General features: G+C 42.5%; 1 protein-coding gene, 2 long non-coding RNA genes and 1 other non-coding gene across 4 annotated transcripts in view; 3 read left to right on the forward strand and 1 right to left on the reverse strand.

Moving 5' to 3' along the window:
* LOC126651012 (uncharacterized) overlaps positions 1–15,102 on the forward strand; it is a 292,912-nt gene that overhangs the window by 88,763 nt on the left and 189,047 nt on the right. The window lies entirely within an intron of this gene.
* GLRX5 (glutaredoxin 5) lies at positions 1,830–9,401 on the reverse strand. The gene is made up of 2 exons (XM_050336474.1): positions 9,053–9,401; positions 1,830–3,215 (listed from the first exon to the last, which is right to left on the reverse strand). The coding sequence occupies exons 1-2, from the start codon at positions 9,360–9,362 to the stop codon at positions 3,037–3,039; spliced, it is 489 nt and encodes a 162-aa protein (XP_050192431.1). The 5' UTR covers positions 9,363–9,401; the 3' UTR covers positions 1,830–3,036.
* LOC126651011 (uncharacterized) lies at positions 9,733–15,024 on the forward strand. Its single transcript, XR_007631542.1, has 2 exons — positions 9,733–10,511; positions 12,199–15,024. It is a non-coding gene; the product is annotated as an uncharacterized LOC126651011 (long non-coding RNA).
* Positions 11,621–11,894, forward strand: LOC126651380 (small Cajal body-specific RNA 13). The gene has a single exon (XR_007631662.1). It is a non-coding gene; the product is annotated as a small Cajal body-specific RNA 13 (non-coding RNA).

Genomic DNA, 15,102 nt, shown 5'->3' on the forward strand with positions numbered 1-15,102 from the left:
CACTGTAACCTCTTTGGTCTTCATTTTACAGCACAGGAATTAGGAAAGAACAAGCAGCAGTGCCAGCGGTTTTCCCCCATCCTTCCCCTTATGTCCTGAGACAAGCTGCTCCTCCTGGGGGGGAAAAAGTCACTCTTACCTCCACAGAACCCTTTGCACCTCCTGAACCAGGATCCCCGTAGATCCTTCCAGCTCACATCAGCCCCCAGTATTAGCTCAGCACATCGACTGATTGTCACTCCATATTCTAACATTAACAGTTGCCTTCTCTTATTGCCAGAGCACGAGAAAAGCAAATGCAATTCTCTCAAGGAAAGGCATCATTTTTTTCCTCAAAAAAATCAGCTCATCTGCAGGGGCATCCCCTTAGGATTGGAAGCACATGCTCTGTTTCATCTCTAGTTTGAGAGACAGTAGAAGATGATGAGAAGAGTGCAGAGTCTTCTAAAATGATCAACCTAACAGAGAACTAGTTTCTTAGGGAAAATACTTTCAATCAACAGCAAAATAAAGCTCTTTGTGAGCATGTGAAGTTTTAAAATGAAAGTAGATGGTGATTTTTTTATTACAGCTGCATTAACATCAGCATTTTTACGTATGTGAAACAACTGCTCATGCACACAGAGGCTGGAAATGTATGGCTTGCACAGGAATGCAGGCAGAAGTTTCTATACCCACTCTGTGGCTTTGTCACACACACTTTATGGAATCCCTGTTGCTTTTACTCACTCAATCACACGTTCCAATCAGGCAAAGGATTGATATAAACACTACTACAAATGTTATGCAAAATGTTAACCAAATGATTAAAAACCAAAGAGGAAAGGAAAGTAGAGAAAGTAGAAAAACTTGAATAGCTTTAGTAAAAGCAGGAACTTGTGCTGGGAGAAAAAAATTGCTGCTTAGAGGAAAAAGACCACCTGATGATGCTAAAGTTCCCTTTATGTTAAATTACTAGCAGATACTACTGAAAAGTATTCTACTTCCATCAGAAGAATAAAAAATAGAGATCTACAAAACAGTAAATTTGGGGGGTTGTTTTAATAGATTTATTTATTTTAGTAGATTTATTATAGACTAAGAGTTAACCATTGAAACAGAAATAATCAAATTTTCTTCATTACCTTATTCTTTGTTTACTGTGGACATTCATTTCAATAGGTCTTTTGACACAACTAACCAAAGACTTTTGAAATTCACTTATTTTTCTAAATGTTGTTTTACATTCAGAATGGCAAAAACTACTTGTGAAAGATAAGCCATAAGAAAAGTCCTTTAATTTGAATTCAAATGCTCAGAACTAAATTTCATCCACATCTAAAGCTTTGTATTTCATGAATGTGGCGTGGTCCATGAACAGAAGAAATCATGCACTCATATCTCCTCGCCTAAAACCACAAGTGACTGCCCCTGAGTGTAATTTTTTCATAGGCAGTGGTCATTCAGTCACCTCCACTGGCACTGGGCAGCTGTCAGGAACAAGGGAATACACAGAGAACACAAGCACTGTATTTAATCCTGGTGATACAGATTGCATTAAGACTAGACAGTAAGCTTACAGTGATCAATTTGGCAAATTCTGTGAAGAATGTACTAGTGCAGTTTCTCCACTTGCTCATGTAGGCAGGAGAGATTTAGAACTGGAACTTACATCAAATCTCTCTATAAGTTCCAGTCCTGTCCTCCTGTTCCACTGACCATTCACTATTTTTTCTTTCTCCAAAATACATTTTCTATCTTATGCAGCGGAAAACATCTTGGGTTTCAAATCAAAAGCAGTATCAGTTTCATTAACCATTTAAAATAAAGAGCAACTATTGTAGACAATCAACATAAAATACAGTTTATTTCCAACCATTTGCTTAATTCACATGCAAACTGGTTTATATTAATAAAACTGCATTTAAAAACAACTTGGTTAGATTTTAACCTTAGCAGTATTGCTATACAGCTGAAGCTACACTGGGTAATATAATTTGTTTTCACTTAGGGAAATGTGGTTAGATAGCTACAGACAATTCAGAGACTTTCCACAAAGAAACATTTATCTATTCAGTAGCCTCTCTGCTGCACACATCCACACGAAGATTTCATCCGTAAATTCCATGTTTGAAGACTATATTCTTTGAAGCACAGCAGTCAGGAGAGAAAACACTTGGAAATACAACAAATATAAAAAGCTAATTTAGTAACTAGCAAATAATACAAGATTACAGTAATAACTGAAGTGTTCTCCTGTACTATTTCAAGCTAGAATACTGAAGCCTGAAACAAGTCCCACACTGGAGCACTAACACAGAACTACAACACACAAATAATATAAGCAGGGGGAAAAGCTGCTTTGCAAGAGGTAGAAAAGGTTTTATAAAATATTTAGGCACAATGCTTAGCAGTTTTAAAAGCCATCAGAAAGTTACAAAGTAATAATGACCATTATACATGTATTTGTACAGATCTGTTTATTTTTACCCTTTGGAATAAAAGCATATTTCATGCACTCTCATAATCTTTTTTTCTCCTATATTGTTGGAAAACTGTTTTTCTCCTATATTGTATGTGATCACACAAATTTTACAGGCTTTTAGGAAGTCTTATCACCAGGAGTTATACAGAAAAACTGATGCACTATTACTTAACGCTTTTGCAAGAGAAGAAAGGGAATGAAACGCTGTTTGTGTAGGTTCATGTATCAAAGAACAGAGAAACACACATTCAAAATTCACAAAAATATTATTAGTTCTTTTGGTTTACTCCCACCTCAATTAAGAAGAGAGTGTTTTTGAAGTGAATTTTTTCAAAAAAACAATTTCCACAAACGTATGTTATACAGTGCAGTGGTTATACTCAAATTTTCACAATATCCATAAATCATAATACCAAGATCACTACATTTACCATGAGCTAAGAGACATTCACTTAGTGTCAGTTCAAAAAGATGCCTTCTCTGACCTAAAGTACATAAGGCTTTACTGGTAACAAGTTCTTATCAAAGATTTGCTTTATTCCTGTCACAGCACTTCTCTTTTTTTGCTCATTTTACTTTTTCTCTTGGTCTTTCTCTGCATCCAGTAGCGCTGAACGGATTCCTAGCTTCTTCAGCTCTTCTACAAGATCTCCATTCTGGTGCATCTGGAGGAGTATATCACAGCCACCAACAAATTCACCATTGAGGTACACTTGTGGGATGGTAGGCCAGTTTGAGTAGTTTTTTATTCCTGCATAAGAAAAAAAAAAGCATTAAAGGTTTTCCCCTCTCTGAATAGAATGGTATTTTAAAAGGAATGCATTACTTCCCCAGGACATTACTAATGATATTTTAATTTCTTTCCCATTAAGGCAAAAATTTATCTACATAACAGGAGCACTATCAGAAAAAACTATGTTAGAGTTATGTCTGGTTCTCACTCCAACTCAAGGACGTAGGTTGAAAGATATGGAGTCAGCTCCTATACTGTACTTCAAATAGGAGATGGAAAAATGTAGTGTTGCTTCTTCCTCCCAGGAAAGCAAATATGATTTTTCAATCAATTACAGAACTGAGATGTATTGAAAAATACTTATAACTGTTTCCTTTGCTTTATGTTTCCAAGAGGGATTTTAAAATACTTTGTGTTCTTACTGAATTCATACAGTTTTACTAACTCCTGCAATTTCAAGATACATTCACCCCTGTAGAAACCTTATGAATTTCAAATTGCTTTATCTTTCAAGGCCAGACCTTACAGCCCATGGGAGGGGCACAAAGGCTGAAGTCTCTTTAAAAGTACTCATTAAAGAAAACAGAGCTCAAGCCACAATTATGAAGTTTAAAACTTTACTTCATAGAAACAAATCTAAGACCACGCAAAAATACAAACTGATCAGGTGGTGCACACTAAAACCCAGCCTGCACTTAAAGGCATCACATAAAAAAATTACACAGAAGAATCACTGTATGTAATCTGGCACTTTTAAAATGACCCTTCACACAAAGCCATTATTTCCATAGCACAGGAAACAGCTAAATCCTACAGCTGCATGCTTTTATACTGTGTCCACCAGCATTTGATTAGGTAATAAGTTTTGAATTCTACATTTTTACGTATTTTCAATATGCAATGCCTGGAATTTTTCTGCCAAAGGCATAAAAGCCCATATAGCAAAGTTAAGCCTACAGACAACAGAGGTGCCTTTTCAGAACATCAGAGCCCATTCACCTTGGAAGTCAACCCTCTACCGACCACATGTGAGCTTTAGCATAGTTGTCAAAGTACTAACAACAATTACTAGACCTGTAGAGCTGAAACCCCAAGGGAACTTGTTTTCTCCTTAGAAAACATTTTAACCTCTATAGACTGTAAAGATAAACCCCAAAATACTCCAGGTATAAAAATAACCATGTAAGTAAATTATGCTTATTTTATTGGAATTTACACCACTTTCTTTTTTAATAAATATGTCTAAGTGGACAAATACACAGTAGGACTATTATTTTAATGTATAAAAGATGCAATAGGGCTAATAATTCTCCTTGGTAAAATACCAGTGTGTTTAAAAAAATCCACTAAAATAATAGTAACCTCGAAAAAAAATGGCTGTGACAAAGTATTCCTAAACACAAAGTGCACTGTCAGCTAAGAATTCTATTTTGCCTTCAGATTCTGTGGACAACTAATGTTTCAAAAGCCCAAAATAGCAAGTTTAGCATATAAATCAAGGCCAAAGGGAACCCATAACCATCTAACCTAACCTTCATCACCACTTGTAACTTCTTCCTTAGTATTTCATTAAAACCTCTCTCAGCTGTACAATTTGCAGAAATTTTAAGCTTTGATGTCAACCTGTATTTATCAATACTTTCCCTAAATGTTCTTTGGCCTTTGAGTACTCAAAACTGCTCGAATTGTCCTAAAAGTCTTTAAATCCATAAAAGTTTCAATGAAAAACTGAGTTCCAACGTTAAGGCATGTGCTTGAGGATGGCCCTACTCAAAAGAGCAGATATGACATAGAGTTTGTTTTTCTTGAGATATTGCAATGCCAAATGTGAATTGAGAACTGAGGGCTCTACATAATAAACCTACTGCTAACAAGCATTCCAAGATAACACCAATAATTCTTTTATAGAAATATTTTCAAGGACCCAACTGCACAAGCACTGATAATACTTTCAAGGACCTATCCAACTTCAGATAAAAACAAGAATACAGTTAAGCTCAACTGCTTTGTGCACTGCATTCCATGTACTGGACAAGCTGCTTTAAATGCCTTTGTGCCGGGACTCAATCAGATTACAAACTGAACACCCCCTCAGCTGGCCACCCAAATCCTGCCTTAGTTACTGTTACTCCTCCAGTAGTGTTAAAGCCAATTAGCCCTGGCTACTCCTGCTGCACTCAGGATGTGCGTTTGTGATGACTCCTTTGGCAGTACAGACATCCCAAGGGATCTCCATCCACCTCTCCACAGATCGTTTCCTTGCTGTGCTTCAGAAGCTGGAGCTTCTGCTCTGAACCACCGTTTGCTCTGGAAACTTCACTCCACAGGTCAGTGTTCAGCTGACAGCTGTGCTAGCACACTTTAAGGTGACTGTGAAACCAGGATTGGTGCAAAGCACTATGGAAAAGGGTAGACGGCATGCTCCCACCCCCTTCCCCAACTCCAGTTACCAATTTGCAGCCTCTCTTGCCAACATTAGCCCTAATGAATGATGCCCACATAAAAGAATTGACTCAAGCAACACCCATCCTACCACACTTTCTCCAGAAAAGAAACATTTTCATGGAGATCACAGAATCATTAAGGTTAGAAAAGACCTCTAAGGTCATCAAGCACTATCGTTTTCCATCACCAAGTGCCATATCCACATGCCGTTTGAACACTGCAGGGGTGGAGTTCTACCACTTCCTGGGCAGTCTGTTCCAATGCAAGTATGACTAAGGGAAGGCTATCCAAGGGTGAGAGGAAGTATCAAGACCACTTGCTTTGCAGCATCCCACGCTTTGGTGAAGCAACAGTGAAAATAACCTGAGGGAGAACCACCACAACAGTTTAAACTACTTTAAAACACGCTTTTCTAGTACATAATCTCAAGCTTCTCCGCCACCTTAGACTGACCTGAACCAGTCTAATGCTGTCCATTAGCTGAGAGCAGGATGGATAACTTCTGGAAGAGCCAGCTTCAAGAAACCTGAAATGCCATGGAGTCCAAGAGCATGCCAAGCTTTAATAAGGAAGGATTTGTGTCAGGGAAGCTTCTCTTCATCTTGAGTTTATATATATCACATGAAATACCAGTAACTTTAATTTCACAGCTCTGAGCACGCTTTTAGGTGAAGAGGCAAGTAGGGGAGTTTTACTGCTTTTATAGCCTGCCATATTTTAGTGCAGGGTATGTTCCAGCAATTGAACTATAACTACCTAAAAATAAGGAGTTTCAATAGATACAGGCAAGAAACCAACAAGTACTTCAGACTTGTCTGAATCACCATCTCTCCAACAGCCTGCTCTTGCTACAAATGTATAAGCACTGATAAATGCCAACCTTTAAATTAGGTTCAGGTGAATACAAAGCTGATGGCCAGCTCACATACAGCAATCTCCTTGCAGATCAGTCTCTAGTAGATGTCTTTGATATTTTCACAGCTAAAGGCTCTGCATCCTCTCACTACCCTGCAGTGCAGATCACGTTCACTTTTGAGCACCTGAGGCCAGATCCCGGCCTTCAGGCAGTCACTGCTGAACTACACCTGGCAATTTACAGAACTACAGCTTTGAGCAGCCCTGTCCTCTCCTCTGACAGAGACCGCCATCCACAGAAGCAGCCACCTACAGGCTTTTTAGGGTGCAGTCAGTAATACAATTTAAGGGGTACAACAGTCTGCTGGCCTTGAAAGTGGCTGTGTTGTTCCCCAGCTCTTCAAGGCCCCATTCCTGGTGCTGACTGGCACTCAGCTCACAGTACAAAATGCTAGTTCAACTTGCACGCCCAGTGCTCCAGGTAATAAACTGAGCTTGCCCTTGGTACAGCTGGACAGGTGCCAAAGCTGGTGCATGGAAGGGAACAGAACAACTTCTTTAAGCACCTGGGAACCAGCAGGATATTGTGCAAGTGTACGCTCCATAACTCCATTCATCGCTTAGCCAAACAGTTTGGATCCAAACACTAATTTCAATTTAAAGCTCTGGTAGCCAGGAGGGCAATAAGCTCTTGGAACACTTGGCACAAGCCAGAGTTCATGGGAGGAAAAATTTAGAGTGCTCAGAAGGAAGATGGTCCTGCTACATACAAATACTGATATATTCACGAAGTCAAGTCCCCAGAGACTATAACTTACAAACGCATTGCTCATTCAAGGGCTTACAAAAGCCCCCTCAACCAAAAGTGAAACGCTAATGGTTTGATTTCAAGGTTTTGTTTGCTCCTTTTTAGTTTATGAGTCTGTTCTAGTAAACCATACAATTAATAAATTCAGATACGTAAATAAAGTTTAGAAAACTACCATAATTTGTTCAGCTGCCAAAGGCAGTAGAAGATTTACTTGAACAAAACGAACATTCACTAACAAAAGATGTCATCACACAGAAATTCCAGTAACTAAGCTTTTATACCATACCAACTATTATACCTGTGAACTGAAAAGCAAACAAGGACTGGAAAAATCAGCCTTTCAGCTAAGAGCTAATGAAAGACTGAATTGGTCAGATGACACCAAAAACACAGAAGAAAGTCACCTGATACATGCCAGCATGTGGCTTTAAAGCACATTTTAGTGTATTCTGGACAAGAACTGTTAATGCCATGCACCTGCAAAACTAATTACTATGTACATGTGGGTTTTTTTTTGCTTTAAAACTTTTTCAAATAACCTCATGGAACCACAACAGTCAGAAGAGGGAAAGGTGACAAGCATTACTAGAACAGAGTTTCCACAACTGGCAAAAAACTCTTATACAGAATAGCTAGTACCACTTGAGCAGTAATGGTGAAACTATTACTGAATATTTCTTGTGCAAATGATTAGCAGAACTTTTTGCTTTATCAAAAGAATCCCAGAAGGCAGTACCAGCTGGGAATCAAGTAGTCCAAGCCCTATGTGAAATTTCACCATGCTGTTCACAGGGAAGACAAAACTTGATAACAAAGTATTTCAGGGGTCTCTAACACAGCTCTGTATCTACGAACTAGAAAAGGCAGCATGGCAGGAAGAGCCTGATCTCAAAGAGTCACCCTGCACACAGAACTGTGTTCAGCTGATAACCAGGATGTCTTGGACATGGGGAGGGTCACAGAAACCAAACCTGGGCATCTGGGCAGAGCAACCTCAATGAAACATGTCTGTGATATGCTTCAAATTCCACTAACACACAGACAGAATCACAGAACCCATCAGGTCCGAAAAGACCTCCGAGATCATCGAGTCCAAGCTATGACCCAACACCACTATGTCAACTCAACCACGGCACTGGTGCCACATCCAGTCTTTCCTTGAACACTTTCAGGGACGGTGATTCCACCGCCTCTCTGGGCAGCCCATTCTAGTGTCAAATCACCCTTTCTGCGAAGAAATTCCTCCTAATATCCTACCTAAACCTCCCTCAGCCTCCGCACAGCTTAAAACTGTCTTCTTGTCCTGTCGCTGGTTGCCTGGGACAAGAGACCGATCCCCACCTGCCTACAACCTCCATTCAGGCAGTCGCAGAGAATGGTACGGCTCTCCCTGAGCCTCCTCTGCTCCAGGCCGAACACCCCCAGCTCCCTCAGCCGCTCCCCACAGGGCGTGCTCCAGACCCTTCGCCAGCTCCGTCGCCCCTCTCCCCGCGGTCTGGGCCTCCTGCTTAAAAGATCCCAAACGCGACCCAGCCCACCCAAAGCCGAGCAGAGCCGCGTCACGGGTGGGACCAGCGGGCAGGGGCCACCCCGCGGCTCCCACACTGCCCGGGCCCAGGGGCGTGGAGGCAGCCCCGGCCTCCCGAGGGCCCTTCCCACAGGGAATCCTGTCCCCCCAGCGCAGCCGGGCCGGCCCGGCAGGAGGCGGCGCCCGGGGGTGACCCCGGCCCGTCGCGGCGCTGACCTTGGCGGAGGTCGGGGTCCTGCAGCACGTCGTGGGCGCGGTAATCCTCCACACCGTGCAGCCGCAGGATCTGCACCACGGCGTTGCTGAACCCGCACAGCGGCTGCGCCGGGCTGCCCTTCATGAACACCACCACCGGGTGCTCCCGCACCAGCCGCTCCACCGCCTCCCGCGACCCCGAGCCCGAGCCGCCGCCGCTGCCCTGGGCCCCGCCGCCCTCCCCGGCTGCCTGGCTGAGCGGGCGCCCGGCCCGGCCCCGCAGAGCGGCGGCTGCCCCGAGCCGCCAGCCCGCCCGCACCGCCGCGCTCATCGCCGCTCCGCCCGCACCGCCCGCACCGCGGCGGGACACCGACCGGCCTCCGCCGAGCGCCCCTCCGGATTGGCCTAAGGAGCCGCCAATCAGCGCCGACAGCCAATAGCGTGAGGACACCACGAAACTCTTCCCGCCCCGCAGCCCCGCGGCGGCTTCACCCTCCTAGCGGAGGGGTCCGAGCCGCTGCCATCTCATTGGGGGAGGGAGCTGTCAATCTAGTGCGGATTGGTTGATCCCGCCCTCCCGGCGGACGCCATTGGTCAGGCTGCTCCGGGGGTGGGGCTTTTATAGGGCAATCCCGGAGGGGCGCGTGATCGGTGTGAGGTTGTTTCCGCTTCCGGGGGGTGCTGCGGTTTGCGGTGTCGGGGATGGAGGGGCCGCCGGCCCCGCCCGGGCCTCCGTGCGGGGGATGGAGGGGCCGCCTTTCCCCTCCCAGGCCTCCCGTGCCCTCCGCGGGGGGCGGGGAGGCCGCGCCAGGGACCCGCGGGGATCCCTGCGCTGGGTTTGGGCCCTGTCCTGCCGGCCCATTGCCGGTGCAGGGTGTGGTGGAGCTCCCTGGGGCCGGGGGTGCATCGGACCCTGTGCGGGGCGAGGCTGCAGCTGGTGAGACCTTTCAGTCGGCCCCTGCTGTCCCCTGGGGCAGCGGAGGCTTTAAGTGGGCAGCTGGCAAAGTGCTGGCTGGCCCTGCCTCCCTGCTGGCTTTGGCCGTGCCCAGGGGCCGACTGAACCGCGTTTAGCTGCCTGCCCTGTTTAGGTTGATTTTTGTTTTTTCATGGGGTGAAGCGGGCGATTTGTTATCACTGAGGAAGAAGCCGTGCGCTGCACGCTCGGCTTTAGTGCGGGGAGAGGAGACTCGAGCAGCTTTGCAGAGCCCGGTCTGTCCCCGGGGCAGCTGGCAGGGAGTGGAAGCAGGATGGAGAGGTGGGAGCGAGGTTGGGCTGGGTGGCTGCCCGTGCCAGAGGGTGGTTCAGTCGGTGCTGGAATACGGGCAGAACTGCCCAGCGTTAGTCAGGGAGGTGCTGGATTTGGAGCATGTCCTGCAGACGGTGTGTGCAGCCAGCTGTGCCTGAGCTGGGCAGATCCCGTGTTCTTTCCAAGAACCTGGTGCAGAGCATGGAGGTCTCCTAAAGCAACAGGGCCCATCCTGTAAGTAGAAGAAAAACGCTGAAAAGTTTTCCTCTGTACTGAAATACAGTCTCTCACAAATAACAAGAAGTGTATTTCTGAGTATTAATTTCCATCACAGCTGTAACATCCAGACTTTTGGTCTGGCCGTTTGTCTTTACTTGTATTTGTAAGGAATATAACTTTTTCCATCCAGTTCTGCTCCTGTGAGAGCTTTACAAACAAGATCAACTTGTCTTCAGCATTCAGAAGACTGCTTGCCTAGCTTTGTTTCTTGAGGTATCGAGATGATGCTTGAGTGACAACTTTGTTTTAATTTTTTATGAAATCACCCACAGGCATCACTTCTGTTGCCTTTTATTTAAATTTAATTAGAACAGGTTCCAAAGGGAATTGTGCCAAACTTGCACTTTGTCATCCTGTGTGAATAGCTTATGAATAATGAAAGTGTTGCTGCAGTATTTGAAAGTAGATGTATTTATGAAGAAATATTTTATGCAATTAATCTGAAGGCCAAGTTCATGTGTTGTGTAGCTGATGAACATTGTGTATTTTGTATGTCAGTTCATTTTTGATTTCAGCAGAACATCACAAGCCAGGCTCAGTCATGCTGATAAAGACACAGAGAAGTGTTTGCTTTCTGTGGTTAATGTCTTGTGATTAACATGGTGGAGGTTGTGCAATATGGGGAAAAATGTGTCCACTTTGTGCTAGATGAAACTGCAGTAACTTATGAGGAGCAAAAGTGTGCTTTTCTATTTGTTGAGCTGTTTCAATATACAGAGACATAGCAAGTGTTGTGTAACAGCCCAAGTGGTCTGTTGTGTCATTTTAATCAAAGACTCCTGCCAGTTTTAGATACTGGGGAGTCAGAGTGGAATAAAATCAAAATTGATTAAAAAGAAAGATATCCTTCTATTCTTAAAGACTTAAATGCTTTCTTTCAACAAAATATTCAGCTATGAACAGGGCTCTAGTATGTGCCTCCCTGAATTTTGTCCCAGCTATTTCTACAAGGGGATGGTTCATTAGAAATAAGTGACACAAGGACACCAGACTCGAGTGTAACAAACCCTTGTGAGGTTATACTCTTTCAGGTATAACATAACCAGCCACAGTTGTAGTTTAATCCTCTGTAGTCGAAGAGGTGCCCCTGGTTGTTGGTACCCTGGGCACACCAGGCTTGCAGAGAGAGCACCTGTGTGAGGAAGCCGAGGCATTGCCTGTCAGAGGAGCAGCAGCACCATGCGCAATATTCCTCCAACAGCTGCCATTCTGTTGCCACGGAGATAATGACTTATCCCATGTCATTATTGATCTACCAACAGGAAGAGCAATTCTGCAGTCTGATGTTGTTTGGCAAATAAAGTAATGTCTGCTGAACACTGAAGAACTGCTATAAGTGTTAGAAAGATGCTCAGAAGTCTGTGCTAAATAGAGGTACCTGAATTTGTAGTTACTCACTGTAGTTTTGTGAGATTGGCCTGTGAGCTAATATTAAGCTTAACAGAGTGGATTTTAATAAAATATTTAGTATGGTCAAATGCTTTTGGATTATGCAATATGCAGCAGTCTCTTAGTGGATAAACAGTTTTCCCTGATGATAAGACTTAGAACAATTAGCCCCTGTACACTCTAGACACAGAGATAATTATGTCACCAGGTCCTGTCTTTTATCAGTCTAAGTGAAACTTCTTGTATTTTCCAGATAATGATTTAAATCATCTGTTCAGAAGAAATATTAATGGGACTCCCATAAGACTCCTGACAGTTTGATGATGTTCCTGCTAGAAGACCTATTGCCTCATTTTGAAAACACTAATAAAAGCACCAATATTCAAGCTACAGGGCTTAAATGTTCACTGTTAGTCCTAAGTTGATGTACTTTCAGGCATTCTGCTGCTGAACAGAATTATTAGTTATAAATTGATGGATTGATGTTCTTTCACAGTGTACAAGGAGGTGGACATTGAAAAATAATACTGTCAGCAGAAAGGTTTTTATTTTTGTTTTTAAGAAGAGGAGAGCTAAGTAAGCTGGTAAGAAAGAAAAGTCTCATTTCAGTTTATCAGAACAGGACACCTCTTCATGTTCAAGCCTGATATCTGTGTGTCATTCTGACTTGTGATAGTGACTGGAAATGAAGTCCCTTATTGTGCCCTAACAACTGAGCTCTACTTAAGCAGGTTTTTTTTTTTGTTCCTTGAAGTTTTTTAGTAGGATAGCTTGAGATCCAGCTGTTCTGTTGGTAAATAATTTCAGCATACCATAAAGGTGACATCAGGCAGCACCAACATATCCTCCATTTTGAGAGCATTATGAATGCTTAAAATGCACATATAATTCTGGGCTGCCTAAATTGTGAACACTGAAGACAGATCTCTGAAAAGTTCTTGGTTATTTTGAAGATGAGCTAGTTTGAAAAAGTTGTGCAACAAGCAGCAGAAATGTAGAAGTGTTCTGGGGGTTTTACTAGTGTAGAAAATCAGGTCCTTTGGGAAATTACCATAGCTGTATGTAACTTCCCATTTTGGATCTAACTTGGAGATCTATAAGCACGTTTTTTTCTGAACTGGGTAGGTAATTACATAATATCCATGGATTTATAGCATATTCCCAAGACAGTGTCTGTGATAACTTTAAAATACAACAGTCCAATTCATGAAGAGCAGAAGTGAAGAATAGGTACAAAATTACCTGTATCAGTTTTACTCATGGGGGATAAACATGACCTAAGGCATTTTTTTGACATAAATCATGTAAGGATGGCTTTGGCAGAGTAAGAATGCCTTTTACTTTGGTAAAGTAAAAATTTTCTGAGCCCCACATTCAACAAGTAAAATGCAAGATCATGTTCAGGCTTGAATGTGGACCTTTAAAAGAGGAACTTATTAGACTTCAAGTTTGCTTCTTAGTGACACTGATCTCACTTTGTTCCTCTTTTCACTCTGCTTTGTGAGTTGTGACACCGTCCTGAAGCAAGGACATGTAGTATGACTTCTGTAATAGGGGAGCAGAGTTATTCTTTGGGATAAGAAAGCTCCTTACAACTGTTCTGCCTGATCAAAATCTGTTTGATCCTTGTTCCTTAGTTGCAGATGGTAGTGGTGCTTGAGTCTTTCAGTATTACAGAGGAAGTATCATTTTATATACATCTATTTACATGCAGAACTGAGAAATACTACTTCTAATGGTAACACCTCTTGCCTCTTTTAACCCAGGAAAAATGCAAAAATCTTTCACAAGTGTAAGAAAAAGACTGGACAAACTCAAGAGAGAAAACTTGATCTGCTAAATATTAAAGATACCATTATGGTATCAAGTTCTGAGCCATAGAAGGCTGGGGACTGGGATATGCTTCCTGTGCACTCAACTTTTGTCCAGTGTTGCAGGAAGTGTCTTGGACTCTGAGTTTCCAAATGGTATATGGTAATTTGTACAAATTGTAATTTACTTAAAATGCTGAAGGTGTCTCTGGCTTTTCATAAGAGTTGGAAAACCCCAGGGCAGTCTCTGCTTGTAAGAAAGATTCTTGTGCCCAGTTAAGGTCTGTCGGCACACTCGGTGTACCTGCGGTGACAGGGGTGCTTTCCTTGGCTTGGCTTGTTTTGAGAACGTGCGGATGCAGTGGGACAAGAGCAACTCCGATTATCGTGTCTGTCGTGACCACGAGGGGGCCCTGGCAGCTCTGGTCGGGCGACGAGTGTGCTGAAAGGGCAGGGTCAGGGCTGAGTGCTCGTTGTCTCAGTTAGATCTGTTCAGCACTTCTGAATTCCATACCTCTTCTATATAATTTTTGATACAGTATTTTGAGATGTAATTTTGAGAAATACATCTGATATTACAAAAACTTTCCTCAACTTTAATAAATAGCACTGGCCATTTCATCTCCTCTCCATGTTTCAACAGCATGAGCTATTTCTCCAAGTCAAAATTCAAGAGTTTTGCACACATCACTATTTATAAAATAGATGGAATTGTTATGGAGAAGCTTAAAAAGATTTTTTTTATATCTTACTAGATTTAAACTTGGTAATACAATATTTCAATAAAGATTTTATTTCTCCCACCCCACATCCTTTAGTCTTTCATTTTTTTTCTAGGAATACGTGTATACATTTTAACATTTTTAAGCTCTTCTAATGTTCCTTGGGAAATGCACTGTAGTCTAACCAATGGTGTGACCAGAAATCACATGAATTGCTGTTGCTTAATCTTCACTTGACAAATCTGAAAGTAATTCTGGGAGCCTGGAAACTTTTTGTTGAAACTTTAGTTGCTAGTTGCAATTTAATATAAATTGCTAGTTGCAATTTAATATAAATAAGCTCTCATTACTGTAAAAATATTGAGTGTAATTCTTAGCTATATACTGAATGTTTGTGAAAGCACAGAGGTCTTATTTTAAAGCAGGGATGAAGAAAAGTGAATAACTAAAGTAAAATTAGTCATTGCAACCAATAATACTTGTAAAAAGATGTTTCTAGTCTCTTGTGTATAAAGTGTTGTGCAGAATAAAATGACCCTCATCTGACTTGCATCTTTTTGTGTAGAATGAAGGAATGAAGCTTTCCAGTTTTTATGCCTGTTGGAGTTGTTTTGACTAAAATTT

This window comes from Myiozetetes cayanensis, unplaced genomic scaffold (assembly GCF_022539395.1).
Source record: "Myiozetetes cayanensis isolate MyiCay16 unplaced genomic scaffold, myiCay2020 scf6-25, whole genome shotgun sequence".
Classification (NCBI taxonomy): Eukaryota; Metazoa; Chordata; class Aves; order Passeriformes; family Tyrannidae; genus Myiozetetes; species Myiozetetes cayanensis.

Coding starts and splice junctions, on each gene's coding strand:
- GLRX5 (XM_050336474.1), bottom strand. CDS start 9,362: ATGAGCGCGGCGGTGCGGGCGGGCTGGCGGCTCGGGGCAGCCGCCGCT. Junction 3,216..9,052: donor GGACCCCGACCTCCGCCAAG/GTCAGCGCCGCG, acceptor TTTCTTATGCAG/GAATAAAAAACTACTCAAAC.